Genomic DNA, 27,607 nt, shown 5'->3' on the forward strand with positions numbered 1-27,607 from the left:
AGTATTGGCCCACTACAACCCAACACTACCAATTCGGTTGGCATGTGATGCGTCACCTTACGGCATTGGAGCGGTGCTGTCACACAAATTCCGTGATGGTTCAGAGAGGCCAATAGCCTTTGCGTCGTGCTCGTTAATCTCAGCCGAGCGTAACTACGCCCAGATTGACAGGGAGGCCCTCAGCCTGGTGTGGGGGGTGAAGAAGTTCAATCACTATCTGCACGGGCAGAAATTCACCCTACTGACTGATCATCAACCCCTGGTCTCAATTTTTAACCCAAAGAAGGGCGTTCCGGTGACGACGGCGCAACGGCTGCAAAGATGGTCACTTTTTCTCGGGGCACATCAGTATGACATAGAGTACAAAGGTACGAAACAACATGGAAATGCTGATGGGCTGTCGCGCCTACCGTTGCCTACGGCGGAAGAAGCACCTGCAGTGGACCCTGTGGAGATATTCCATGCGACCACAGTCGAATGTTTGCCTGTTACAAACGCAAGTATTGAGAAGGAAACCCGAAATGACCCGACACTCTCTCGGGTCTATGATTTGACGGTGAAGGGATGGCCAGCATATGGCGACTCACTGTTGCCAGCATTCTCGCCAAGGAGGGAACAGCTGTCAGTGTGCCGGGGAACCTTGATGTGTGGATCCCGAATGGTAATTCCACCCAAGTTGAGAGATTGAGCACTCTATGAGCTTCATGAGGGTCATCTGGGAGGGGTAAAAATGAAGAGCCTAGCCAGGGCGTTTGTGTGGTGGCTGGGAATCGATAAAGAAATTGAGGATATGACCAAGAGATGCACAGGATGCCAGAAGGTCCAAAACGCTCCACCACAGGCCCCGCTACATCCATGGGAGTGGTCCTCATCTCCATGGCAACGGGTACACATTGATTTCGCTGGTCCATTTATGGACTCAATGTTTCTAATCGCTGTGGACGCCCATTCGAAATGGCCAGAGGTCATTAAAATGTCCTCCACCACCACGGAGAAAACTATTGCAGTCCTAAGGACCATCTTCGCCAGGAATGGGTTGCCAGAACAGATCTGTTCCGACAATGGCCCACAGTTTGTGTCTGAGGATTTCCGGAGGTTCCTGAAGAATAATGGGGTGAAACATTACACATCTGCCCCATATCATCCAGCCACAAATGGATTGGCTGAGAGGTTTGTTCAGACCTTTAAAAAGGCCATAAAGGCAATGTATAATGACGACATACCACTGCAACACAGGGTGGATAACTTCCTGTTAGCTTACCGGAATGCGACACATGTAGTAACCAACCAAACTCCAGCCGTACTGTTTTTCAACCGGAGACTAAGATGTCGCTTGGATTTGCTCAAAGCAAACATAAGACGAGATGTTGAGGATAAGCAGTTCCAGCACATAAATGAGAAGCCAACCAGGAGCTTCAAGATAGGGCAACCAGTCTTGGCCCGCGACTACCGAACAGAAAACTGGCAGCCAGGCACGATATGCACACAGCAGGGACCACTAATGTACACAGTGGACGTTGGAGAGTGCATCGTAAGACGCCATGCTGACCAGATTCTAGAGTCACAGGAACAAGCCAAACCTGTACCACAAGCATGTGCACCTGGTAATGAGCCCGAAGTACAGATTGCATCTACCTCAGAAGCAGGGGTATTGGAAGCTGACGAACCAACCAATGACAATGAGCCAGAATTGACTCCACCGCCAGAACAGGATACTCAAGAAAGGCGCTATCCAGTCCAGATCAGGAAGCCTCCTCAAAGACTGAACTTATAAATGACTATTTCAGTTGATGTATATATTACTGAGAAAATTGTAATTGTAATTAGTTATTATTTAGTTGTTAAATGAATGTTATGTACTGTTTATCTAAAAGGGGAGGAATTGTTGTGTATGTACCTTTAAGGGAATAACTGGTCTTAGACTGCAGTACCGGCAGTGACCACCCCTGTATAAAAGGCCCTAGTAGGCTTCTGTGGCTTCAGTTTCAAGCTGCCTCTTGTTCAGTAAAGTACCTGTTAAACTGTTCTCCCGAAGTCCGTGTATTATTGAGGCGCGGACTTTACAGTACTGCCACAGAGAAATATTGGAATATAACAAAGTAAGGTATTAAAAGCAAAGATGGCACAAAACAGAAAGGCATAGCATGGGACAAATGATCGACAAATTCAGCACAAAATCACTGAAAATGAGGAAAGAATAGTGGATATTTGGAAGAGTGATTCTCAAAGGCCTACAGAGATTGGATATGTGCAGAGAACAACTGGTATATCTAGACACCAAGGAATGTGTTGGCATCTTTTAGTGCAGAATCAGCATGAGCTTGGAGGAAGGAGTAATTTGGGGTGGAATTCATTTCCTCTGTGTTTCCATCCCTTTCTGTACTCATTCAAAAATTCTAACCGGGCCTTGGGTTTTCTTCTGCCTGCGTGATGCCATTCTGCAGGCAAGGCTGGGGATGCTGGAATTCCCTGGTATTCCCACCAATTCTATCCAGTGTATGGCCACAGCAAGTACACTTTCTCATATAAGTGCCGTGAGTGGGCCCCACTATGTCGTATCCAATGGCAATCAACCCAAGAGCAATTAATTGCTGTTGAGGGTGTCAAAAGAGCAGATGAGCTGGCAATTTTAAATCTCTGTTCCTTCCCCTCTCCAAATGTTGCTGCTACAAAATCCCAATCGCTCCATGGGCTGGGTGCCCCAATAGCACCACTAATAATGCAGGCACCTGTCCATAATATTCAAGTCGTCCCATTCTCAGGATTTGGATCAGGGTCAGTGCAAAGGCAAATAGATGGCTGGAATTCCTGCCCTACTGCACTTCCAGCAGTGGTGCATGGCTTCCAGAACTTCGTCCCTATATATTCTCTGAATTACATAGAGTACACCGCTGAAACACATAATAATGCAGGTAATGACAAGATCTCAAAACAGTAAGTGTGCTTACGTTCTCTTAAGTTCCATCTGCTTTCTTGAAAGAGTAAAGAGAACCTAATGGTTAGCAAGGTGCACCAATTACCAAACACAAAGCTCACTACCCTCAGTCACCAGTACAGAGGCACATAATCGGGGGAAGATCAGTGAGGTTGAGGCAGATATTAGGATAAGAAACAAGGGGTAAAATTAATCTAGGCCTACTTTTGGGTCCAGACTGTGGAGGAAGTGCGTACCCAAACTAAGAGGCTCGAGGATCGATAGAAATTGGTTAGTGGAGTACAGATGGCAGACTGTCCCTGCAGGTTTCATTAGACCATATGACACATCTCAGTGATAGCCTCCCTGCTGAGCCTAAGGCTATACATGCTGTTCGTCATGGCCAGACAGCTGACCCAGTTGCAGTAGACCCATTGCATGGGGTAGTACTTGCTGTGAGTTGCACTCCCAGACTATTCTATCCTCCGGCTGCTGCACTATTAGATATCTGTCATAAACTGAAGTACTCATCTTCTCAGGCAGCAAACTTCTGACATTGCTGTGGTGATTCTTCAAAATCTTCTATTCAATCAGCTTACTAATGCCCGGCCTGACTTTTAATTCTTAAAATACTCATTTCTCAGTTATCCTCCACAGCTGCTTAATTTCTAATGATTGGTATTTAACAAGGCCTTAACAAGCAGAAATAGGCTTTTTTTCCCTGACAGTTCACTAATGTTCATGAAGACATTTTGGAGTGAGCAGAATCTTCAAAGAAATGCTAAGTGTGACAAATAGTCAATTAGCGCCTTCTGTCAGCATGACACTTTTTTTTTACTCACATCCACTTTTTCCACTAACATTACTGAAGATAAGATGATATGGCACTAAGTGGTCAGAAATGGTAATGCAAACTTAAATAACAAACAGGAAATAGTTTGTTTAAATTTGTTAATACATTTTGATATAATTATCAGTTCATTAACACGCGAGATGACAAACGGTTCTGCTTTGTGTGTGTTTTGGAGATTTTCTGCTAAAATGATCACTGCTTTATGGTATAACTAAGTATGTTAATTTTATTATACTATTTTTTGATCTGCTCAGATGTGAAGCTAATTTCCCAGTATCACAGTTTCATTTTTAATACACCTGTGTATTAATCTTACCTTTATAGAAACATTAATATTTTCATTAAAAATGGAAATGAGCAATTTGGTGGTTTAGCCCTAGATATAAGATAGCACTGCACTCGTAGTCTTCCAGCTCCCTCTATCTTCCTCCAAAGTGCCAAATGCTAGTAGTGTTAGTATACATGGAAGATATGGTTCCTACAGGTGCTGAAATGATTACATTTGGCTGTATAATTTTGGAGGTAATATTAGTTTCAGCAAATTAAATGATGATTTTAATGATTAACAAATGCCCCCGTCAGCGTAAAATGAATGGGGTAGGATCAAGAAAACTAACAGTGTAAGGCAATACTGTAAATACACAGCAGATAGATCAGTAAATGATTAGCAAGGATAAGTTAACATTTTAGATGTGACCCTTTTTCCACCCAACATATTTACCTATCTTCCTCTTTCAGCTGCTGACCTACTTGCTGTGTATTTCCAGTATTTTCTGATTTTAATTATTTGCATAATCCTGGATCATACATTTAGATAGGTAAATTTGGTACCCAGTAAAGACATGCAAGTTGCAAAAACCATCACACTTATTACCTCCAAAATTATAATGTGCAATTTAAAAATCTCAGAGTAGGTACAAAACCAAATCTTCTCTCGAGATTAAATGGGTGGGGTGGTAACCAATCCACTTTTAAATCCAATAATGTATATAGTAGAACCAAAAATAATACCATTTAAATCAAATGACCTCCAATTCAACAGAACTGCAAGTACATCACACCCAGTTTTAAAAAAATGCCAATTTAGTTCTGACAGAGGTCCATAAATTACTTATAACAGCATTTGAAAGATCACGAAGTAGTTGTGAGTAATCACAATGAGGTCTAATTACTGGGGCAATTAGCTGTGTAACTTCAGTGATTGATTGGAGCTTAAGTCGATCTTGAGGATCTTATTGAAGATGGCCAGGAAGCAATCTTTCAAAAGCTAGCAACCTGCACTGGACCTGTACGTGAGAACCATGATGGTGATTGAGACCAAGAAGACTTAGATTTTTTTTGCCTTACAGTGCATAATCTTTGGTGTCCTTTCCTGCGTGATTTTTGAATTCTACATGAAATGACTACTGTTTGAAGTTTTGATATTTAGGTTTTTCAAAATCTAATAGCTTTCATACATTTTCATTTAGTAAAGAATTCAAATGGCAGTAACCAATATACTTAAATCTTGGTAGAAAAACACATTAATAAAAACAGGTAATTTTTCAGTTACAAGTAGAATTGATCATACTTTATTTTAATGTGATAAGTTATGTATACAAATATTTTAAAAAGTAATGGAAAAATAAATGCTATTTTTCTAACACAATTTATATTCCACAGTCTCAGTTCTCAAACAAATAATGAGGTAGATTTCTGTCTTTACTATTTGGGCTTTAAGCATTACCAGGACAGAGTGCAGAAAGGAAAACCTGGCGGGGATGTTCACACACCACGAACAGAATATAGCGGATTTTCTTTCTATTCATTTCAATGGAAGGGAAACCAGTCGGGCTCTGTTACCAGCATGGAATCCTCCTCACCAGATTTTCCTTTCGGCGCTCTGCCCACACAACACCCACTCGGGGAAAAGATGAAAAGCTACCCCCATGTTGCCAGACAAAATTTTCATGTAAACAGATAGCAACCAGTGGGGAGAATCAAAGATTGCAAGGGAAATATATGTTTAGTACATTTACTATGTTCAAGACTTTTTGGTTAATTTTCTTTACAGATTACTCCTGTGGAAATAGTCAAAAACAATGTTATTGTATAAATTGCATTTTGACTCATTTCCACCATTACCTTTGATAATTTGAATTGACCACTAATTGTATTCAGGTATTTCTAGTTGGCAAGTCCAAAGTTTCCAAAGACATCTCTCTTTTTACTGGTTTTCAGTTTAAAATGTTAATGTTTTATCAACAAATTTTCAGCAGCAATTTCTGGAAGAAGATTTCTTGCAGATGTGTGTGCACATATGGAAGAAAATACAAAATAAAATCAGAAATTGCTCAAAATGCACACCAGGACCATTAGCATCTGAAAATAGAAAAGATATATTAATAATTTCGGTATAGAAAGCCAGGACAATTTTCTGATAAGTTGTCGACTTGGATCTGAGATGGTTTCATTTATTTGTAAGTGAGTGGGAATCATCTGATAGATTAACAATAATACTAATCATTTGCAGATGAGATTTACAATTGATGTCTGGATGTATAACCCTAACCTTTGCTGTTGTCATTCTTGGGGCAATGCAAGTATTTGTGTTCCATGGTACCAGACAATATTTGTATATGAAATCCTTGTGGTGGATAGCATTGAAGATTGCAAGTAGAGTAACTTTTCAATACTTCTGTTGTTAATATACATTTTGTTATGTATTATTGTAAGTTTTATATATAATCAATTTAAACACATTTGATAAATTATGTCTGATTTTCAATTTTTTTTAGTCTCAATAGTTATAAACATAGGAACTGGTGTAGACCATTCAGCCCCTCAAGCCTGTTCCACCATTCAATTAGATCACGGCTGATCTGTATCTTAACTCCATTTACACACCTTGATTCCGTAACACCATTGCCTAACAAAAATCTATCGATCTCAGTTTTGAAATTTTCAATTGACCAAGTCTCAGCAGCTTTTTGCAGGAGACATTTCCACTACTCTTGTGTGAAGAATTGCTTCCTGACATCACCCGTGAATGGTCTAGCTCTAATGTTAAAGTTATGCCCCCTTGTTCTAGGCTCCCACACCAGAAAAAAATAGTTTCTGAAGGAAGGAAAGTTTTTTTTCTTTTTAATGCATTCCGACTTAATTTGTCTGCTTGTCTTATCAATTTAATTGCACAACATTAAAATCCCTGCTTGTTTTTGAACATCATTGTACAAGCTCAGACCAATCCGCAAGCCTGACATTTTAATCAAACACACATCCAAAACACCTAATCATCTTTACAATCAAATAAGCTTCCCTGCTGCCTTTAGTTACCTGGGAATTCAGATTTCAGTTTCTATTCTGAAATTCTCAGCGGTGGCGTCTTTGCTGTCATATATCTGATTGGAAGCTGTGCATAGCAAACCTATTTTGTATTCATTTGGAATCCACGTTTATCAAGAAACCAAAAAGTTACAGTTTTTATACTAGTAAATGGAAAAAAATGGCTTCATAAAGTATCATTAACAGTGGAATTTTGATGGTGAAAAGAAAACTGTGAATGCTGTAAATTCCAGCAATGTCTCTTTGTTTATTCCAGTGCTGTTTTAATGTTTAGTTATTTTAAAGGCAGTCCTTGCTATATCTATTTGTTTTCAAGTACTACTTTCTCAGCAACTCTACAATAAATATCACTTCTTGAACTTTGTCAATCTGTCAAGTGCTTCCTGTGGGTAATAAGAGATGAGGGTATAAAAAAATCATCCATTGTGGGTTGGGATTGTTTTTTCTGCCTTAGCCACAAATACCACCAAAGCACAAGAGAATGTTGAATTCAGTGAAAGACGATAGATGAAATAAATAGGTATCTGTTGTTAAAATAGTGCCATGTCGTGAGTTCAAATGTAAATCGGAATTCTGGAAATCTGAAATAATATAGTAAGTGCTGGAAATTCAGGCAGCACTTTCTGTTTTTATCAATGACTTGATTGTTTTTCAGCCTGCAGAAATTAATTCATCTGGAATTATTACATCAGAAGAACTAAACATAAAACAAGTATTTAGTAAAAATATGTTTTATTCGGTAACATTTTTATTGCTGGTCTATTATTTTAGCGAACTATGATAAATTAAGTACTACTGATTTTTTTTTATTTTTTAGTAAGGAGACTTTTTCAGTGTTAACTGCATTCACCATGTTATCTTTCCCATTGATTTTGCAGCTAGTGGAGCATTTTTGATGTATAGCGATTTTTTAAATTGAACTAAATGGTTGGTTTTTGCTTTTACAATTCCATTAATACTTTATGACCATCATGTAATGCTATTTCATACCTGAATTCTTACTTCTTGAATTGTGATAGCTTCCACTTTGAGCATGATTTTAACATGTAGAAATCTGCAACCTGTTTTAGCACTCAAAAATATTAGTTTACTAGTAATAGAATCATTATTACCTATTAAATTATTCTTAAGTGGTAAATATTTTCAATTTCCCACTTGCTTTTTCACAGAATATTTAGAAGACATTATGCTCTATCACTTTAAGTTATTTGGAAATAAAACAAGAGTTTTACAAATCTAAACAGAATTGAAAGAGACATTTGAAAAACAATGTTGTTCTCCAACAGTTACATCAAAAGCCTTTAACAGTCAAAATTGATCAAATTATTTAAAAGGGATTTACATAATCAAGTTGCTATTTCCATGTGACCAAGCTGATCAGACAGTTTCCCCTTTAAATTGTGAGTGTGATATGGCCCCAGTATGCTCTGGGAATAAGTATGCTCATCCCAGCTCCTTCCCTGAAGACCACCTGAAGCACGGAGCATGGGCCAGGAGGATTTATAAATCTCCTGTCTTTAATACTGTGTGTATCTTTCCCCATGGAGTTTTGCTTTGCCCTTAGACAGGATTTGTTTGGTTTTATGCTATCATTATCCTTAAGTTAGTGTGGGGAAACTTTCCTTATTTCCAGTTGTCAATAGGTTATGCCTTGTAACAAGCAGGTAGAAGCTGTGAATTTTAGAATTCTCTAGTTCCAGGAATCCTTTTGTGAAGTAATTGTTAGCCTTAGCCAGAGAAGTATTTTATTCTTCAGGGACTCCGTGGTATAGGCATTGAGTTAAATGCTCCCGCTGCAACTGGGATGAGGGCGAGTGTTTAGATTCTATCTAGTTAGAGGCTCTTCTGGAATTCCCCATTAGCTGGAGCTGGGAAATTGTAGATTTCCCCAGTTAGTGTAGTCAGAGATGAAGCTGTTGATTGACACACTGAGATTCAGGCTCTTAGCTGAAATTATATCTAGTTTTCTTTTGTGTGTACTAAGGAGTAGCCAAGCTGCCCTCAAAATCCTAAGCTTTTTGCATTATTGATTATTTAAAGGTTCATTTAAGTCAAATGGCCCATGGCAGCTTTTTTTCAGTTTATGGAAAGCATTTAGATAGTTTCTTCATCTGGACAAATTCAGTAGTAAGTGAGAAAAATAACACATACAAAAGAGCCTTCTGTAGCAAAAAGGCCAAGGAATTTAAAGATTTTCTGAGTCTGAGAATTTTTACTCATGTGAACAAAATTTCATCATAGGTTTCATCCTTAGAATTTCATTGAAAGAACTAATTTTAAAAATCACTTATATGTATGCTTTGATCCCTAACTGGCACAATTTGTATTGATATTTCTTTTTCTGACAAAATAGTACTTTTAAAGCTATATTTAATTTAAGAATATTGAATTTAATAAATACACAAGTTTATGTTAATGTCCGGAAAAAAGCTGCATAAATCATCAATATAATTTTATGTTTGAGCGGAGTGCCCTCTCAGAACAATTTTTTTTTGGTTGTTCAATCGTTGACAAATCGGAACTGCAAACCAATTACAGAGTGCTGTGCAACAGACCATTCAGGTCAGGGTAGTATTTATTTCAAATATTCAAGCAGAAGGGACAGTATGTCATTTTTCTCCCCCCAGTGTAGCTTATATGATGCATTTCTGTATGCATCAGACAGGCAAGACATGCATACAATGATATTTTAGGACCCAGAACCTCATACACACTAATAGACCATATCATTGCATCTGTATGGTAACATCCTTCATTTTTTACAACACCAGTCACTGCAGAAAGCGCAGGTCAGTAAAAAATTTCAAAACCCAGTAAATTGTAAAATTTCATATTTATTTTCTTTTTACCAAGTCTAATACAGATAACAGACAGATGTCTCAACATCCCCTTGTTAAAAAAGCATTTTCAAATTTGACTAAGTATCACGCTAACACAAATGTCATAAACTGGAATAGATAGAAATAGAGCTCTAATCATTACTGAGTGGATGGATGGCAATTTATAGATTGCAACATCTACTTTATAAGTATATTGAATGTCCTGAAATTATGGCAGTTACTGATCACTGATTGAGCTGGACTTGTGTTATTGCACCATGTTCTTGCTTGTACCTTGAGAGCAGTAAAGCATCAATAAAATAAAAAGTGCTGCATTTTAAATGAAATTTCAATTGAAAAACTTAACAGCCCTTCAAATTGCAGAATTTAACACAGACCAGTAAAGCTTAAATAACACATTTCTCAGCAGACCACGGTTTGCACTCAAGGTGACTTGATTGTCTCATGTGGTAAAATTATTTACAATTATGGAATTTCTCATGAGAGTTGCATCAAATTTGCTGTTCCATAACACCTATGCAGACATACGGTGGAATCTTTCAGTATTCATGAAGGCACTTGAACCTTTCTGATAATTGAATCAGTAACAGTGTTGAGTGGAGCAAGCATAAAAACCTGTTAACCTAAAGGTCAGATGTGTGCAATGTTTATTTATCAGTGAGCAAGGGGCTAAATCGGCAGTCCCTGTCACAATCCCAGCAAAATCATCTGTAATATTAACAGAGAGTAGATGAATTCCAAAACCAGGATTAGCATGATAAACACACGAGTGCTAAGAAATGTTGGCATTCCTTCCTGACAGTTTGAACTTGAACAATGAGGTGTATTCTATATTAACCCAATGGATAAACAGAATATTGAGTGACGATGTGTCTCAAGGTTGCCTACCATTCAACAAAGTAAAATCTGGGAATAATGAACAAATGCTATGATATATTGTTTGAGTTTCCTAATAACCCCACTGTGACAGAATGCACTTTGTTATTATTTATATTTTTGCTCCTTAGTCGCACCTCTTTCCCACCCACCTCCTCCTTTATATATCGCATCTCTCTTCAGTCAGAAAAGCGGTCGAAGCTGTCAGCTTCCCTGTGACTGTTGCCACATGTTACTATGCATTTGGTCAATAGGAGGTATGAATTAAGGTGGACAGTTATTCCTCCCTCTCAAGTTTGAATGCCCTTCTGTCACAAGGTGATTCACCTGCTGGCCCATCTAAAATAATCTGCATATATGTAATATTAACTGTATTAGAAATGAATGTCATCTTGTCTATGTCTGTCTTGTCTGTTGCACCTTAACCCTTTACTAAATATCTAATAGTTTGCTAAATGTAATTATGAGTTCTGTAGCGAATGAAGCAAGATAAAGGGGGAGAAATTCCCCTAGAGGGCCATTTGGGGCACTAAGTGAAAAATGTTTGGAAAGTTAGCAGCAGGTGCTAACCTTTTCAAACATTTGTTAGATTCCCTCTTTTTGCTCCAAGAGGGAAGTGGAGCGTTAAATCAAGCGCTAGATCAGGCGCTCCACTTGCCCCTTGGAGCGCAAGAGGCAGGGAATGTCCCGATCCGGGGCGATGGTGGCGTTGCTGCGTGGCAGGGGCTCTACCCTGCATTAAAGGGAAGGGCCCCATGCTGCGAGCTCTGCAGGTTTCATTGTAGATTCCTGGGCCACCGGGGAGCGGGAGTGCCGTGCGATCGACCCAGCATTCAAGCAGAGTGCCGGGCTGAGCGATCACGGCATGGACGCCGCAACCGGTGGCTGAAAATATATATTTTTTTAAATTGGCATTTTTTTTGGCTGGCCGTCCACCACGCCTTTAAGTTCGTGACCCTTGCAGCAGTCGGTAACATCACCCGGCGCTGCTGTGGGGCGCGAGTGCGAATTTTTCTCCTGGGGCACTGCGCACGGAGATGATGTCATGATCTCTGGGCGCAGAAGATCGGGACAACACCCGGTAGTGCTGCCGCTAACCTCCTACGGAATTTCTGCCATTTGCGCCCCGTTAGCGCCTTCCACTGGAGGCGCAAATGAGGGGAATTTCGCCCTCAAAGATTTTTTATTATGATTAGTATTGTTGGAGTAAACCGAAGAAAATGTGAAACTTACAGTAATTTAATCTTGTCAATTATCATTCAGTGAATTATTAAATGAAATCATGTTGTTTAATGTTAGCATATGAATGCATGAATGTTTGTTGAAATTTCTTTATTTTAGCAAAGGGAATAAACCATTTAAAACTGTTCTACCACTTAAAAACATGCTAACATTACACCATGCGATTTCACACTATGTTCATTTTCTTCTATCTTGACAGCATACTCTGTGTATCAGACTATGCAGCTAGCAAATAAATATCATACATGTAATTAAATGTAGGAGGCAAAAAACACTGATTCAAACAATATGATGTTATTTAATGTGGGACCATGGGGAAGGAAGATCTGATAGATCATTAATTCAGCCACTTTGTAGAGCTTCAGTTCCTAATAGCAGCTCAAATCTGATTGTGAGAAACAATTTATCTGTTATTTCTCTGTATTTGAACTATATACTCAAACCTTATATTAGTTGTGTGATTCTCTGCTGCAACATGTCTTATTTTGAGAATACAGAAACATATTGTGATGTTATTTCATCATCATGAATTTTATTTTAATTATTCATCCCATAACTATATAATGAGAATGCAGCTAGACATTCTAATCATTCCCCCAGTGGCCAAGTTGATAAAGGCACTGTCCAGTATAGCACAAAGCTACAAATACCAGAAGGTCCCAGGTTTCATTCCTGGTCTACGACGAGTTAGCTAATCTTAGTTAATCACCATTTTAGGTGTTACAATTGGTAGCACCTCTGCTGCCTGATGTTAGTCAAGGTTCTCTCTTCTGTTTGCTATCCAGTAACCACTTTTGGAAAGGATAGGAGGGGGCTCAGCTGTGATGCTACACCAATAAACAATTATTGTTTAGGCTCATGTTTGAAGAATATCCACTTAAGCGAGGAACCAAGGTGACTTATCTTTAGGTTTTTCCTGTGGTAAATTGATTGGCTTCTGATTTGCAACTCCTCCTGACAGTACAGGTGAGATTGCTGTTTATGGGGAACTACATTTATTTTAATATATTTATTTTCAGTACAGCAAAAATATGCCTAATTTAGGAAAAAGAATGCTGGTAGTTTATGCTGTGTATGTATTTTACCAAAACTAGTATTTAGTAGTAGAAATCCTACAGGAAAAAGAAAGCTGGGTAAAAGCAAAATCCTGCAGATGTTGGGTAATATATGCTTGTACATTCATTTTGTGAAAACTCTTTTGTCTGAGCTGTGCATTACCTGTCTTAGCATCTACAATAAGGGGTGTTATCTAAGAATATTGCTTAGATTTCTAGACATATCAGTGGTGTATGTGTTTCAGTGTACTAATATGTAGTGTCATTAAGTGTTATAAGATAGGTCTGCACCTAGTTTTTCCACGACACAGCAGTCTCGCCTGTAATATCAGGAGGAGCTGCAGAGCAGATGGCAGCCAATTACTTATGAGAGGGTGGCTCACTCAACTGCTAGTCACCAGTTATAGCGCAGTATTCCAAGCACAGATGCAGATCACCTACTAGCCCTCTTGGCAGAGAATTGGAATAGAGGGATTTAAAGGTATGGACAAATATATATTGAAAACTAAGCTCATTTTTATAAATAATCTTTCTTACACCATATTTATTTATTTTTTATTCCAGAACCTGGGCCAATGGATCCACCTCTTGTGCTGAAAGTCAAATCTCAAAGTCTATTAGTGATATGGCAACATCCATCACAGCGTAATGGTAACATTACTCATTACCGAATTTATCAGAATGGTTCCAGTTTGGTCACACTATCAGGCAACATTACCAGCTATTCTGTAGCCCATCTACGCCCATACACTATGTATGTTTTCCAAGTAGAAAGTTGTACATCAGCAGGATGTTCTCTGTCACCAGCATCACATGTGGTTCAAACCCTTCCGAAGGCTCCTGAGGATATTTCTAATCCAGAACTTTATTCAGACACTCCAACCTCAGTGCTCATATCATGGCACCCCCCAGCCCATCCAAATGGTGTTATTGATAACATAGTTATAGAGAGAAAGGTTAAGGGGACAGAAGAGATTTTTACCCTTGTGACTAAAAAGTTTGGCCAACCACTGAGATATGTGGATAATTCGATAGCCCTGAGCCCATGGACTACATACGAATATAGGATCTTGGTGAGCACTATCAATGGAGGAACAAATAGCAGTGCTTGGAAAGAAGTTACCACAAGACCTTCAAGACCTGCAGGAGTACAACCACCTCACATCCAGGTTCTGAGTCCAAATTCAGTTAAGGTAAGTTTATTCAATTTCCTTTCAATATATTTCATTTAACCTCAAACAATTGTGAAGCGTTTGCATTTATCTTTCAGTTTTAATCTTTACCTGCCTAATTTTAGGAAATTGCACAGGAAGAAGAACACTGAGTAATTTACACTTGTGTATTTATTTTCCTTGAACTATTATTTACTGAAGCATATATTAATCTGTAGTACAATAGCAAAATACTGCGGATGCTGGAAATCTGAAATAACAACAGAAAATGCTCAGCAGGCCAGGCAGCATCCGTGGAGAGAGAAGCAGAGTTAACGTTTCAGGTCTGTGAACCTTTGTCTGATGAAGGGTCACAGACCTGAAATGTTGGGCTGGATTTTGTCAGTGGGGAGCTTCTGGAGGCGGGACTCCCACTTGTCGGGTTTTAGTCCCGCCTCCACCGACTTGTGGCCAACCCATGCTATTTTCCCTTGATTGACCTTGTTAAGCCCGCTGGGCGGGCTTAGCAGGCCAATTAAGAGAAAGCTGGTTACAGGTGACGTCAGCGAGTGACGTTTCATCTGTCAAGAGCTATTGACAGATGAAATGTCATTGTTTGACAGCTCTGTGAAGCTGTCAAACACTGACAATCTGTCTTCTAAGTTGTGTCTTTACTCAAGACTCAATTAGAAAGCCTTCCTGACCAGAAAGCAGAAGGCTGTAGCTTTTGACAGTTCAGCGGCCAATCTGCTTTCTGTGCCGGTGAGCTGAGCGACTCCTGAAACCTGAAGGGAGGAAGCCTGCAGGAAGAAGTAAAGGTAAGTAAAACTTATTAAAACACTTTAAGGCCTAGAAATTCAGTTGTTTGCGCCAGCCGCTAGCGCCTTAGGAGGAGGAGAAGTGGGGCGCTAAGCGGCTAGCGCCCGGGCGCGGCGTGATCTGCGCCTCGCGCGAAATTCAGTTAAGATTTAGCGGCGGCGCAAAACTGGCGCCCCGAACAGGAAATTCAGTGGCGCCGGCCTATTGTGCGCCTGGCGCCCCCCGCGACTGGTAGAGGGGAACGGTTCCCAGTCACTGCGGGGCGCGGGGGGGGCGCTAATTAAAGGGGACTCCTCCTGCAGTATAAATGGCAGCCATTTTGCTCCACTCCTTCTTTGTGAGAGACGGATATTTGGAGAGAGACAAAGGTAGAGAGCTTTCTGGTTTGGCTCAACACTCGCACAGGTACTTGTGGCTTCAGGTCAGAGCTTTGCACTTGTCTTTAACTTCAGTGTCATAGCATTGATTGGAAACATATAATGGGGGCTGCAATGGGTGGAAACGTTGGGCTTCTCCATTGCATTCAAAGGGCTCAGAGTCGCCGTGAGAGAGTGCCAGTCATGGCCAGACGGAGAAGGGCCAACAGGCGTCGGCAAAGGAGGCCTTACCCACCCAGGGTATACCGCCAGCAGTTCTCATATCTGAACATGTCTGAGGAGCAGTGTGTTCGGAGACTGTGATTCAGAAGGGTGGTGGCCACTGAGATCTGCCACCTGCTTCACAGAGATCTGCAGCCACAGCTGAGGAGCAGGACGTCTCTGTCGGTGGCAGTGAAGGTGACGGTGGCTCTCAACTCCTATGCCACCGGCTCCTTCCAATCCGCTACTGGGGACATTTCCAACATCTCCCAGTTCGTGGTACATTGCTGCATCCGCCAGGTGACCAATGCCGTTTTCAGAAGGAGACATCAGTTCATCTCCTTCTCCATGACCGTGGACAAGCAGCAAGAGCGTGCAATGGGCTTTGCAGTATTAGCGGGCTTCCCCATGGTGCAGGGCGCCATTGACTGCACGCATGTGGCTTTGCGGGCACCTCTAGAGAATGCTGAGGATTACCGCAACCAGAAGGGCTACCATTCGCTCAACGTGCAGTTGGTGTGTGACCACAGGCAGCTCATCCTAGCTGTCAATGCCCGCTTTCCAGGCAGCAGCCACGATGCCTTCATCCTGCGCCAGACTTCTGTGGCAGACATGTTCGAGGCCCAGCCTCACCCACGAGGATGGCTTCTCGGGGACAAAGGCTATCCTTTGAGCACCTGGCTGATGACCCCGCTCCGTGCGCCCAGCACCACTGCTGAAGAGCGATACAATGACGGCCATCAAGCAACCAGGAACATCATTGAGCAAACAATCGGCGTGCTGAAGCAACGGTTCCGCTGTCTGGATTGTTCCGGGGGAGCCCTACAGTACTCGACTGAGCGAGTCTCCCATTTCGTTGTCATGTGCTGCATGCTGCACAACCTGGCTATCTGCAGGACTCAGCCACTGCCAGCAGACATTGGAGGACCACCAGAGGAGGAGGACCAGCACGGGAGGGAGGCAGAAAGTGCAAGGGCTGCCCGTCGGCGGCTTATTGCAACTCGGTTCTAGGCCCCCTCTCAGGGAATGGCTTGTGCCAATGGCAGAAGATGAATGTAGCCACTCCACAAGCCCTCAGCCGAGCAGGGCAACCAGGACTTACAAAAGAAAACATGGACAGTGCGATTTAAGAAAATGTTTTACTGTGATACCTCTGTGCCCTTCCCACATGACAAACTAATGGGGAGAAACCCCCCCCAAAAACAGAAATACACCAGTCTCGGCCTTTATATATAAAAGAAATACAGCAGTCTCGGCCTTTATAAATAAAACAAAACATTTGGCCACACCTTCTACTTTTTCCCCTGCGAGGGTGAGCCGTCTCGCTTCCGTGACTGGCCTACCCGCCCTGCAGCTCCTCCTCAATGGGACCCCAGTGGCTGCAACAAGGCTGGGGGAAGGCTGCTGAGGGTCAGATGGTGAGACGGCAGATGCCCTTGGGGGTCAGCCTGGACCATCTCTGGGCCTGGAGGGGCCGGCTGCTGACTGCTCCAACTCTGCTTGGGTGGGATCAGTCTGTCCAACGGCTGGTGGCAGCTGCAATGGAGGAGTGACAGTGTTGGCTGCAGGAATGCTGCCAACCTGACAGATCACAGACACTCCCTGGTGAAAACTCCACAGACTGCTGGGCTGCTGCGGCGCGGTGAGTGCCCCAGCGATGCCTGGCCGATCCAGCGAGGGTGGCAGCAGTTAGTGCCCGTGTGGCCCTGATCTGTGTCTGCATGACAACAGCCAGTGAATGCACGGCACAACTGAGCACTTGACTAGAAGCCGCCTGTGATGCAGCGAAGTCCTGCTGACTCCTAGCCTGTGCTGCCGCGAAGTCCTGCAGACTCCTGGCCTGTGCTGCACTGAATTGTTGCAGACTCCTGACCTGTGCTGCCCCGAATTCCTGCACACTCCTTGCCAGTGACTCTATGGAGTCAGGCATCCTTGCCACTGCAGCCATGAGCTCAGTGTGCCTGCGATCAGCCTGGGTGCCCATTTCCGCTAGGAGCCGCACCTCCTCTGCGCTCACCGTAACAGGACTGGAGGCCGCACTCACCCTCCGGGGAGAAGGCCGCCGAGCTTCCCCCACCCCTCCCGCATTGCTGCAGCCCGCTGGTCCCCGGAGCTTCGCTCTCCTCTGACCCTTCCCCCCTGCTCCCCTCCAGGGAAGACGTGTCACCATCATGGCCATGGGCTGCCTCGGCTGAGGGTGTCCCTGATGGGCCGGCTTCCTCTTCCTCCTCCTCTATGTCTGACTCAGACACAGTGCCAGCTTGAGGGGCCGCCTCCTCACCTGGCGAGTCACCATCTGAAAGCAGGGAGGCACAAGAGTTGCTTTAGAGTGAGGACAGGGCGGCAGCAAGGGAGGCATGAGTGCTGCTGTGCACTGCATTGGTTCGATAGTGGCAAAGGATGCTGGTGTGAGGCGCAAGTGGAAAGAGAGAGGTCAAAAAGGTGATGACCTTACCATTGGTGCCCAGAACAGGGTCAGCATCTCCAGTGGCGACGGGGCCACTCAGCCGGCCTGCCATGGTCCGCTCCACTCGCTGCTCGAGGTCACTCAGCTGTTTCAGGTCAGGACGGCCTCCCCCAATCTGTCGCTGCTGTCTTCTGTTATGCACCAGCTTGCCTTGCAAGAGAAAGGACGGCCTCTAAGTACAGTGCCAAGCCCTGATCTTGCCCGCACTGCCTCCCATGGTTGAATAGCCCTGACAGTGTCAAGCCCTGATCTTGCCTGCACTGCCTCCCATGGTCGAATAGCCCTGACAGTGTCAAGCCCTGATCTCGCCTGTACTGCCTCCCATGGTCGAATAGCCCTGACAGTGTGAAGCCCTGATCTCGCCTGCACTGCCTCCCATGGTCGAATAGCCCTGACAGTGTCAAGCCCTGATCTCGCCTGCACTGCCTCCCATGGTCGAATAGCCCTGACCGTGTCTAAAGTCCTGAATGTGCAAGTGCTTTTCATGACAGTCCCATAGCTGCTGGATGAGGGCTGGCCATTAGGGCTTTCAGGCCCCTTTGGCCATAAAGTGAGGTGCACATGCAGGGATGAGGAGGATACTGGAAAGGGTACTCGCCCTGACAACCCGAGTGAGGGTCGTTGAATTTTTTCCGGCATTGGGTTGGTGTCCTGCCAACCACGCTGTTGGATGTGACCCCGTTTGCCACCTCCCTCCATGCTTTCCGATATTCGGCGAGCAGCGGCCTTCTGCCACCCTCAGGGAAGAGGATATGGCGCCTGCGGTCCACTGCGCCAACCAGCAGCTTCAGGTCACCCTCGCCGAAGCGCTGCGCTCTCTCCCTGGCTTTCTCCATTCTCCTGGGCGTGGAGCAGTTCCAGAAGCAGTGTTCAGGCCTTGCCTTAGGGTTGCAGTGTGCAGGGCGTGGCAGCCAAACAATTCCACCCTCCCCCTTTAAGTGCTGACCGGCGCCTGACTGTTTGCCCTCAATGAGCAACTCGCCGCACCTGCGCTGCGCCCGCCTTCAGTGTTTGCGCCCCGGATCGCCGGCTTAGCGCCTAATGATAGTCGTGCAGCGCCTGCTTTAGCGCAGCAGCAACCTCTTGGGGCGATGCAACTGAATATCAGCAAAGGTGGCGCTAAGTTGCGCCGGGCGCAAAAGTTAGCGAACGCCATGCTGTAGCGCCCCAAACGTGGCTTTACTGAATTTCTAGGCCTTTATAAACACCTCACACACTTACCTCTGCACACATGCACCCATCGCTCACCTGCACACCGGACATCTCGGCCCCTCCGACCCCTGCAGACTGACGGCCCATCTCACTGACCATGGCGAGGTTCGGAGCCGTCGGGAAGCCCACACTTCAGGGCTCAAAATAGGGATTAGCCAAAAAACTGCCTGTTAACTGCTTGTTAAAAGGCAGTTAATTGACAATAATCCCCTTCCCGACTCGGGTAGACGGGACCCGGCGCGGGTCAGGTACCCACCTCCTGGGAAGATGGCACGGAGGCAGGATGGGTACCCGCCCCCAGATTCTGCCATTTTCCCAGCAGTCCCGCCTCCAAACCCGCCTCCCCAGGGCTGACAAAATCGCCCCCGTTAACTCTGTTTCTCTCTCCACGGATGCTGCCTGGCCTATTAATCTGTAGTAGTAGCTACAGTAAATGATGTTATTTAAGACTATTACTTCAATTGGGATAAGACACGTGCGTGGTGTTCTATAGAGTATGAAGGGCGAATTTTCCAGTTCACCAGGTGCAAACATTAGTGAGAAGAGGGAGCGACTCAGATCACAAAGTCTCCACATTGCCCTGGAATTTCCAGGGATTTCCTGGGAGGTAGAGCTTGGCTTGTGTCTGCAGCAGGTGCATGTCAGACGAAGCAATTGTAGCGAGGATAGGAGGATGCATTCCCACCCTTCTTTCTTGATTTTCATGTTGCTTACTTGCTGGTCAGCTGGGGACAAGGGTACCCAGAAAGCCTTGCACTGTGGCCTGCCCCTGGATGTGCACCAACTGGAGTGTCTACAGGGTGCTTCAAGGCAAGCTTATAGACTGCAAATTAACATTAGATTCAGTGATTGGTCACCCCCCTCCCCCGTTCTTCAAGGATCTTTTAATTGAATTTTAACTGTCGACCTCCACCAGTAGCCAGAAGGTCCTGATCTCCGAAGCCAGAGGTGCAGCTGTAGTTCTGAGAGGCGTGCAACTGTCCCTGATTTTCCTTCCCCTACCACTGGCACTAAGGCCTGCAAATGGCAAGCCTGTGCCGAGGCTGACCCCAGGCCATTTAAATGGCCTACAACAGGAAATCCCAGTAATCTCAGGCCTGGCAGGAGCAGCATACTTTAGGTATGCTTCTTCTGTCTAATGGCGCAGAGGGAGCAAACTCTGCCCTATAATATGTAGTATCATGAGCTGATAGAATGTAGAGTTGTTCCTGCAGTTCCTATTCCACAGTAAGGCCGGAATTTTGCCAGCACTCAGAGTGTGGGTTTGGAGGCGGGTCCTCGGTCAAAATCAAAAAGATTGACAGCGGGTCGGTATCCTGCTGTAAACCCGCCGCCTTGTCAGTTTCCCAAGTGTCGGGTCTGTCATCGCTGAACAGAACAGACTCGACACCAAGTGGCGGGTCAGCCAATTTAGATATTTAAAAGCTTGTTAAAAGGTAGTTAAGCACCATTTTACCATGTACTTACCATTTTACCAGCTTTTCCACAAGTTTCCTGGAGCGAGGGAATCACGTCAGGTAAGTAGGTCAGGTGTTGTGTCAGCATGGAATGATTTACTAACCTGACAGCTGAAAATGGTCGATGAAAGCTCCCATTTCATAGGTCTTCACTTTCCAAGGTTCGAAGCTGTTGCTTACTGCATTTAGAAGACAGATTGACCTTTATGCAGCTTACAAGTGTTTAGAGCAAACTCTCTATTCAGCGTCACCTCATTGGAACAACCTCTCTCACCATTGACAGATCGCTTCCGTCATCTCAAGTTCACCTGCCATCTATTACATCAGCATCGATGCCCTTGAAAAAATCTCACATTGGTCCTCAGAATCCCACCACAATCAGCCCCAACACCAGCATCACCGGGCACACCAGCAGCACCAACAACAACAGCAACCTTCTCTGCAGTCAACTGATGCTGCACTAGACACAGGGCATAATCACCCGTGCACATTGCTGCCCGGGATGCAGCGATGGCCTCACCATGTCCAGATTTGCTTCATTTAACGCTGTACACCCTGGCTGGCACATGATGTACCAGGTTAGCACCACCCCACACCAGCATTATAAAGCATCCCTACAATGTCCAAGCCATTCCTTTCACACTCACTGGGAGTGGGGGAGGACGTTATGTCTCACCATTCACTGGAACTCACTAAGACATTTTCAAAGGTGCACACAAATCTGTCCAAGAAGGCAAAGTGGTGAAAGTAAGGATTTCAATGCTTGACAACACATTAACAGAAACTTTACACGAACATTGGCTAAAGCACACAAGTGCCTACCCTTGTGTGTTGTTAGTTTTAATGATTGGACAAGGATGAGGGTGAGAGTGAGGGGTGGTTAGTGAGATGGGGAAGTGATAATGTAGATAGAGAGGGATGGGTGGAGGTGTAAGGTAAGTTGGTGTGAGTAAGGATGTGCAGGAGTAGGGTAGGGAAGGCAGAGTGATGGGGATGTGATGAGTTTGAGTATGACTTTACAGTAACATTTCGTGATATACTGAGATCATTGAAAGGTTTGCGCCACTGCAGCCAGGGACCCCGACAACATCCCTGCTTGTGTCCTCCTGTGCAATGTGTAGCTAGGCTGCATTGGTGTCCTGGGGAGGTCTCTTCTGCCCATTGGAAGGGAAGAGAACCTCCCTGCGTGCTGTGACTCCCTCCATAAGTCATGGGAGAGCCTGGGTACAGTCGTGCACCTTTGTGCAGTGATTGTCAATGTTTGCAGCCCCTCAATGCTGTAGAACACTGACAGCACAACTGTTAAAATGAATGTGGACATGGTCCCTTTAAGGAAATTGGCTGATGACACGTCATCAGATGATGCCATCAGACCCGTTTCCTTTTAATTGGCTGGGAACCTCACAGGGCAGGCTTAACAAGCCCAATCACGGCAAAATAACTTGGAGGAGGCGGGATGAAGTCAGGAGTGGGGTTTGAAGCTGCTACCTACTCCAGCGGTAGACTCACCACGGCTGGTGAAGTCGCGACCTAAGAGTGCAATCTCAGCGGTGGTGTTAGGGTGAACTGCAGAGCAGAAGCTAGCCATTTCCTTACAGAGATTGAGGGGAGGAGAAACCTGAGTGTAATCGCCCATACACCTTTTATACCCCTCCTGTTAATTCTGGTTGTTTAAATACACAATGCGCCTTTAGCAGTTGACTGGTTTGAATAGTTTTGGACAAGAGGGCGGTTTTAAGCATCCAGATAATTATACCAGTGCCCGAAGCCGTGGGCCAATGAGAATGCAGGTTTTATTCTGCAAATCCTTGGTCAACAAACATCTCAGGCACACTTAATACTGCAAACATGCCTGAGTGAGAGGACTCCTTAGTTGTTTTTTTTCATCAAGCACATACAAGCGTGCAAGTTGAGACAGTCTCTGGTGGATTACAAACCTGCAGTTACAGAACCATAGGACAAGCAGTTCTCCTGTCCCTGAGTCATAATAGCAGGAATGTAGGAATAGAGTCTGATTGCATTATTTAGAATAGTGTATTTACTTTGTTCAGGAAAACAATTAGAGAAAATCAATTCACAGAAAACATTGGAAATACAGAGCAGATCTGTCAGCATCAGTAAAGAGAGATTAACATTTTGGGTGTTGACCTTCATCAGAACTGAAAACAGAAGTATGCATCTGATGTGTATTTACAGCATTTCCCACTTTTGTTTCAAATTTCCAGTCAACTATTCCAATTCCACTCTCCTACTTGCTTCCCGTACTCTTTAATATTCCACTTGCAAGCAACTATTTAATTCCCCTTTTAAAAGAATTTATGAACACTGCTTCAACAATGATTTGTGACAGAGAATGTCACATTCCAACTACCCTATGTGTAAAGAAGTTTTTCCACCAAGCCTCTTTAATTCTTGTTGTGATGATCTAAAATGTGTGCCCTCACATTGAGCAGTGGAAATAATCTATCACTATTTACACTATTATAACCTTTTTGATATTTACTTCCTCTTTCTGTAAGTCTCTCCTTCCCTCTGACTCTGTTTTGTGTATGATTATCATATTGTTTCTATATTTTTCTCTCTCTGCATGTATCCTAGTCTATATGCCTTTCGGAACAATTTTCTATCTCATTGTCATAGAGTCATAACGGCACAGATGGAGGCCATTTGGCCCATTGAGTCCGTGCCGGCTCTCTGTAGAGCAATCCAGTCAGTCCCATTCCCCCGCTCTATCCCTGTAGCCCTGCAAGTTTATTTCCCTCAAGTGCCTATCCAGTCTCCCCTTGAAAACATTGCGTTTGTCCGCTTCCACCACTTCCGTCGGCAGCGAGTTCCAGGTCCTCACCACTCGCTGCATAAAAAAGTTTTTCCTCACATCCCCCCTGTATCTCTTGCCCAAAACCTTAAATCTGTGTCCTCTGGTCCTTGTACCATCAACTAGTGGGAACAGCCTTTCCCGTCTAGCCTATACAAACCCGTTATAATCTTGTATACCTCTATCAAATCACCACTCAACCTCCTTTGCTCTAATGAAAACTAATTCAGCTTCTCCAACCTGTCTTTGTAGCTAAGATCCCCCATCCCCAGAACCATTCTGGTAAATCTCCTCTGCACCCTCTCAAGGGCCTTCACATCCTTCCTAAAGTATGGTGACCAGAACTAGACACAATACTCCAGTTGTGGCCTAACCAGCGCTTTATAAAGGTTCAGCATAACTTCTCTGCTTTTGTACTCAATACCTCTATTTATGAAGCCCAAGATCCCATATGCTTTGCTAACCATTCTCTTAATATGTCCCGCCACCTTCAGGGACCCATGCACATTAACTCCCAGGTCCCTCTGTTCCTGCACACTCTTTAAAACTGTTCCTCTCCCTGTTCCTTCTGCCAAAATGCATCACCTCACACTTCTCTGTATTAAATTCCATCTGCCACTTGCCCATTCTGCTAGCCTTTCTATGTCCTGTTGCAGTCAATTGGTATCATTATCACAGTTTGCAACAAACCCAAGTTTGGTGTCATCGGCAAATTTAGAAATTCTTTCTTTGTATGTCTCTTTCTCTCTTTAACCTATAAAATACTGTTGGCAATATTGACAACTCTGTTAATAGAGCAGGCGACAGAATGCACAATTTTATAGTACTGCTGGCATACTGCTCGTGATATAATGACAGTCCTAATGCTGCAAAGTCAGGTGCCAGCACCATAGTGCAGGGCTGCCAGGTGCCTGTTGTGCAGCAGGCAATTTTACTCCATGGGCCGGGGGGGCCGGACACGGGTAGGGTTGTCAGTGGGGGAACCAGGCAAGAATACAGAAGTGACAGCATTTGTTTCCCTTTGACGGTGATCTCGCCATCAGTGCCCATACAAAGTGGCCACTACGCAGCTGGAGCAGTGTTCAGGCACTCCAGCCACATTATGGGATAGCCGGCTAGTTTACATCAAGCTTCTGAGCCAAACGAGCCTAGTGCACAAGCTACTGTTAAGTCCATGAATGATTGAGACACGGACCAGCAGGAGAGAAAACAAACAGATCTTTACTGGTGGAAGTCAATAACGAAACTAAACAGAGGCTCTCTAGCGCCTTTTATACAGGGGTGGTCACTGCCGGTACTGCAGTCTGAGACCAGTTATTCTCTTAAAGGTACATACACAACAATTCCTCCCCTTTTAGATAAACAGTACATAACATTCATTTAACAACTAAATGATAACGAATTACAATCACAATTACTGTTGCTAGATACATTGGTTAAGTTTAAGCAATTATAAGTTCAGTCTTTGAGGAGACTTCCTGATTCTGTCTGGATAACGCCTCTTTGGGGTAACAGGTTCTTCTGGCAATGTTGAGTCGGAATCAATGTCGTTGTTTGGTTCATCTGCTTCCAATATTACCGGTTCTGCGGTAGCTGCAATTGGAACGTCGATTTCATTACCAGGTGTATCAGATCGTGGTGTGGAGTTGACGTTTTCCAGTGACTCTTGAATCTGGTCAGCATGGCGTCTTACAATGCTCTCCCCAATGTCCACGGTATGCATGAGAGGTCCTTGTCGTGTACAAATCGTTCCTGGCTGCCATTTCTCAGTGCGGTAGTCCCGGGCCAAAACTGGTTGCCCTATCTTAAAACTCCTGGTCGGCCTTTCATTCATATTCTGAAACTGCCTGTTCTCCACATCTCTTCGGACGTTTGGCTTAACCAAATCCAAGCGGCATCGTAGTCTTCGATTGAAGAACATCATGGCTGGAGTTTGGTTGGTAACCTCATGTGTCGCATTCCGGTAGGCAAACAAGAAGTTGTCCACCTTGTGTTGTAGGGGTATCTCTTCATTACACATTGCCTTGATAACCTTCTTGAATGTTTGGAAAAACCTCTCGGCCAATCCATTAGTGGCTGGATGATATGGGGCAGATGTGTAATGCTTAACACCATTGTTCTTTAAGAACCTCTGGAACTCTTCAGACACAAACTGTGGTCCATTGTCAGAGCAAATCTGTTCAGGCAGCCCATTCCTGGCGAATATGGTTCGTAAAACTGTGATAGTTTTTTCCGTGGTGGTTGAGGACATTTTTATTACCTCTGGCCACTTTGAATGTGCATCCACCGCAATTAAAAACATCGAGTCCATGAAGGGACCAGCAAAATCAATGTGCACCCTTTGCCATGGAGATGAGGGCCACTCCCATGGATGCAGAGGAGCTTGTGGTGGGGCGTTTTGGACCTTCTGGCATCCTGCACAGCTTTTGGTCATCTCTTCGATTTCTCTATCGATTCCCGGCCACCACACAAACGCTCTGGCTAAGCTCTTCATTTTTACCCCACCCAGATGACCCTCATGAAGCTCATTGAGCACTCTATCCGTCAACTTAGGTGGAATTACTACTCTGGATCCACACATCAAGGTTCCTCTGCACACTGACAGCTGTTCTCTTCTCGGCGAGAATGCTGGCAGCAGTGGTTCGCCATGTGCTGGCCATCCCTTCACCGTTAAATCATAGACCCGTGATAGTGTCGGGTCATTCCGTGTTTCCTTTTCTATGTTTGCATTCGTCACAGGAAGACATTCGACTATGGTCGAGTGGAATAACTCCATTGGATCCACTGCAAGGTCTTCTTCTTCCACCGTTGGCAATGGTAGACGTGACAATCCATCAGCATTTCCATGCTGTTTAGTTCCTTTGTACTCGATGTCATATTGGTGTGCCCCTAGGAAAAGGGACCATCTCTGTAGCCGTTGTGCTGTCATCATCGGTACGCCCTTCTGAGGGTTGAAAATGGATTGAACTTCTTCACCCCCCACACTAGGCTGAGGGCCTCTCTGTCAATCTGGGCGTAGTTACGCTCGGCAGAAGTTAACGAGCGTGACGCAAAAGCTATCGGCCTCTCCAAACCATCAAGGAATTTATGTGACAGTACCGCCCCAATGCCGTAGGGAGACGCATCACACGCCAGCCTGATTGGCAGTGCTGGGTTGTAGTGAGCCAATACTTCCTTTGAAGTGATTAAGTCCTTGCTCTTCCGAAAAGCACGCTTACAATCATCGCTCCATTTCCATGCTACCCCCGTTCGTAGCAGGGCGTTCAGCGGGTGCAGAATTGTCGACAAATTCGGCAAAAACTTATGATAGTAATTCACCAACCCGAGGAATGACCTCAGTTGCGACACATTTTCAGGCGCTGGGGCCTTAACAACCGCTTCAATTTTGTCAGGGGACTTATGTAACCCCTCTTCATCAATCACGTGGCCACAATACGGTATCTGTTTCTTAAAAAATTCGCACTTGGGGCGGTTGGCTCGCAGCCCATGTTCCCGTAGTCTAGTGAGCACCTGTTCTAGGTTGTTAAGGTGTTCACTGTCATCTTCACCTGTTACAAGGATGTCGTCCAAGTAACACTGAGTCCCCGGAATCCCTTGCAGGACTTGTTCCATCGCTCTTTGCCATATCGCCGGAGCCGATGCTACTCCGAATACCAATCGATGATACTGGTAAAGACCTTTGTGAGTGTTTATCGTGAGATACTTCCTAGAGGACTCTTCAACCTCCATCTGCAAATATGCTTGTGCCAGGTCAATTTTTATAAAACGCTTTCCTCCAGACAGCGAGGCGAAGATGTCTTCTATCCTTGGAAGAGGATATTGTACTGTGCGAAGGACAGGGTTCACCGTCACCTTGAAATCCCCACAGATGCGAATCTTCCTTGGCTCTCCGGACTTATTGCTTAACGTTTTCTTCATGACAGGAACGATGGGTGTCGCCCACTCGCTCCAGTCGACCTTAGACAACACGCCCGCCTTCTCCAGATTCTCCAGCTCTGCAGACA

General features: G+C 44.3%; 1 protein-coding gene across 7 annotated transcripts in view; it reads left to right on the forward strand.

The window, feature by feature from the left end:
- The window catches only part of ush2a (Usher syndrome 2A (autosomal recessive, mild)), a 1,396,947-nt gene that overhangs the window by 900,469 nt on the left and 468,871 nt on the right, over positions 1-27,607 (forward strand). For all 7 annotated transcript variants that reach the window (XM_085981146.1, XM_085981156.1, XM_085981149.1 and 4 more), the window contains one exon: positions 13,669-14,297. In XM_085981146.1, the coding sequence (XP_085837272.1) occupies positions 13,669-14,297 (629 nt within the window). The remainder of the gene's footprint in view (positions 1-13,668; positions 14,298-27,607) is intronic.

Source organism: Somniosus microcephalus, chromosome 3 (genome assembly GCF_052327205.1).
Source record: "Somniosus microcephalus isolate GS21.2 chromosome 3, FLI_Smic_1.0, whole genome shotgun sequence".
Lineage (NCBI taxonomy): Eukaryota > Metazoa > Chordata > Chondrichthyes > Squaliformes > Somniosidae > Somniosus > Somniosus microcephalus.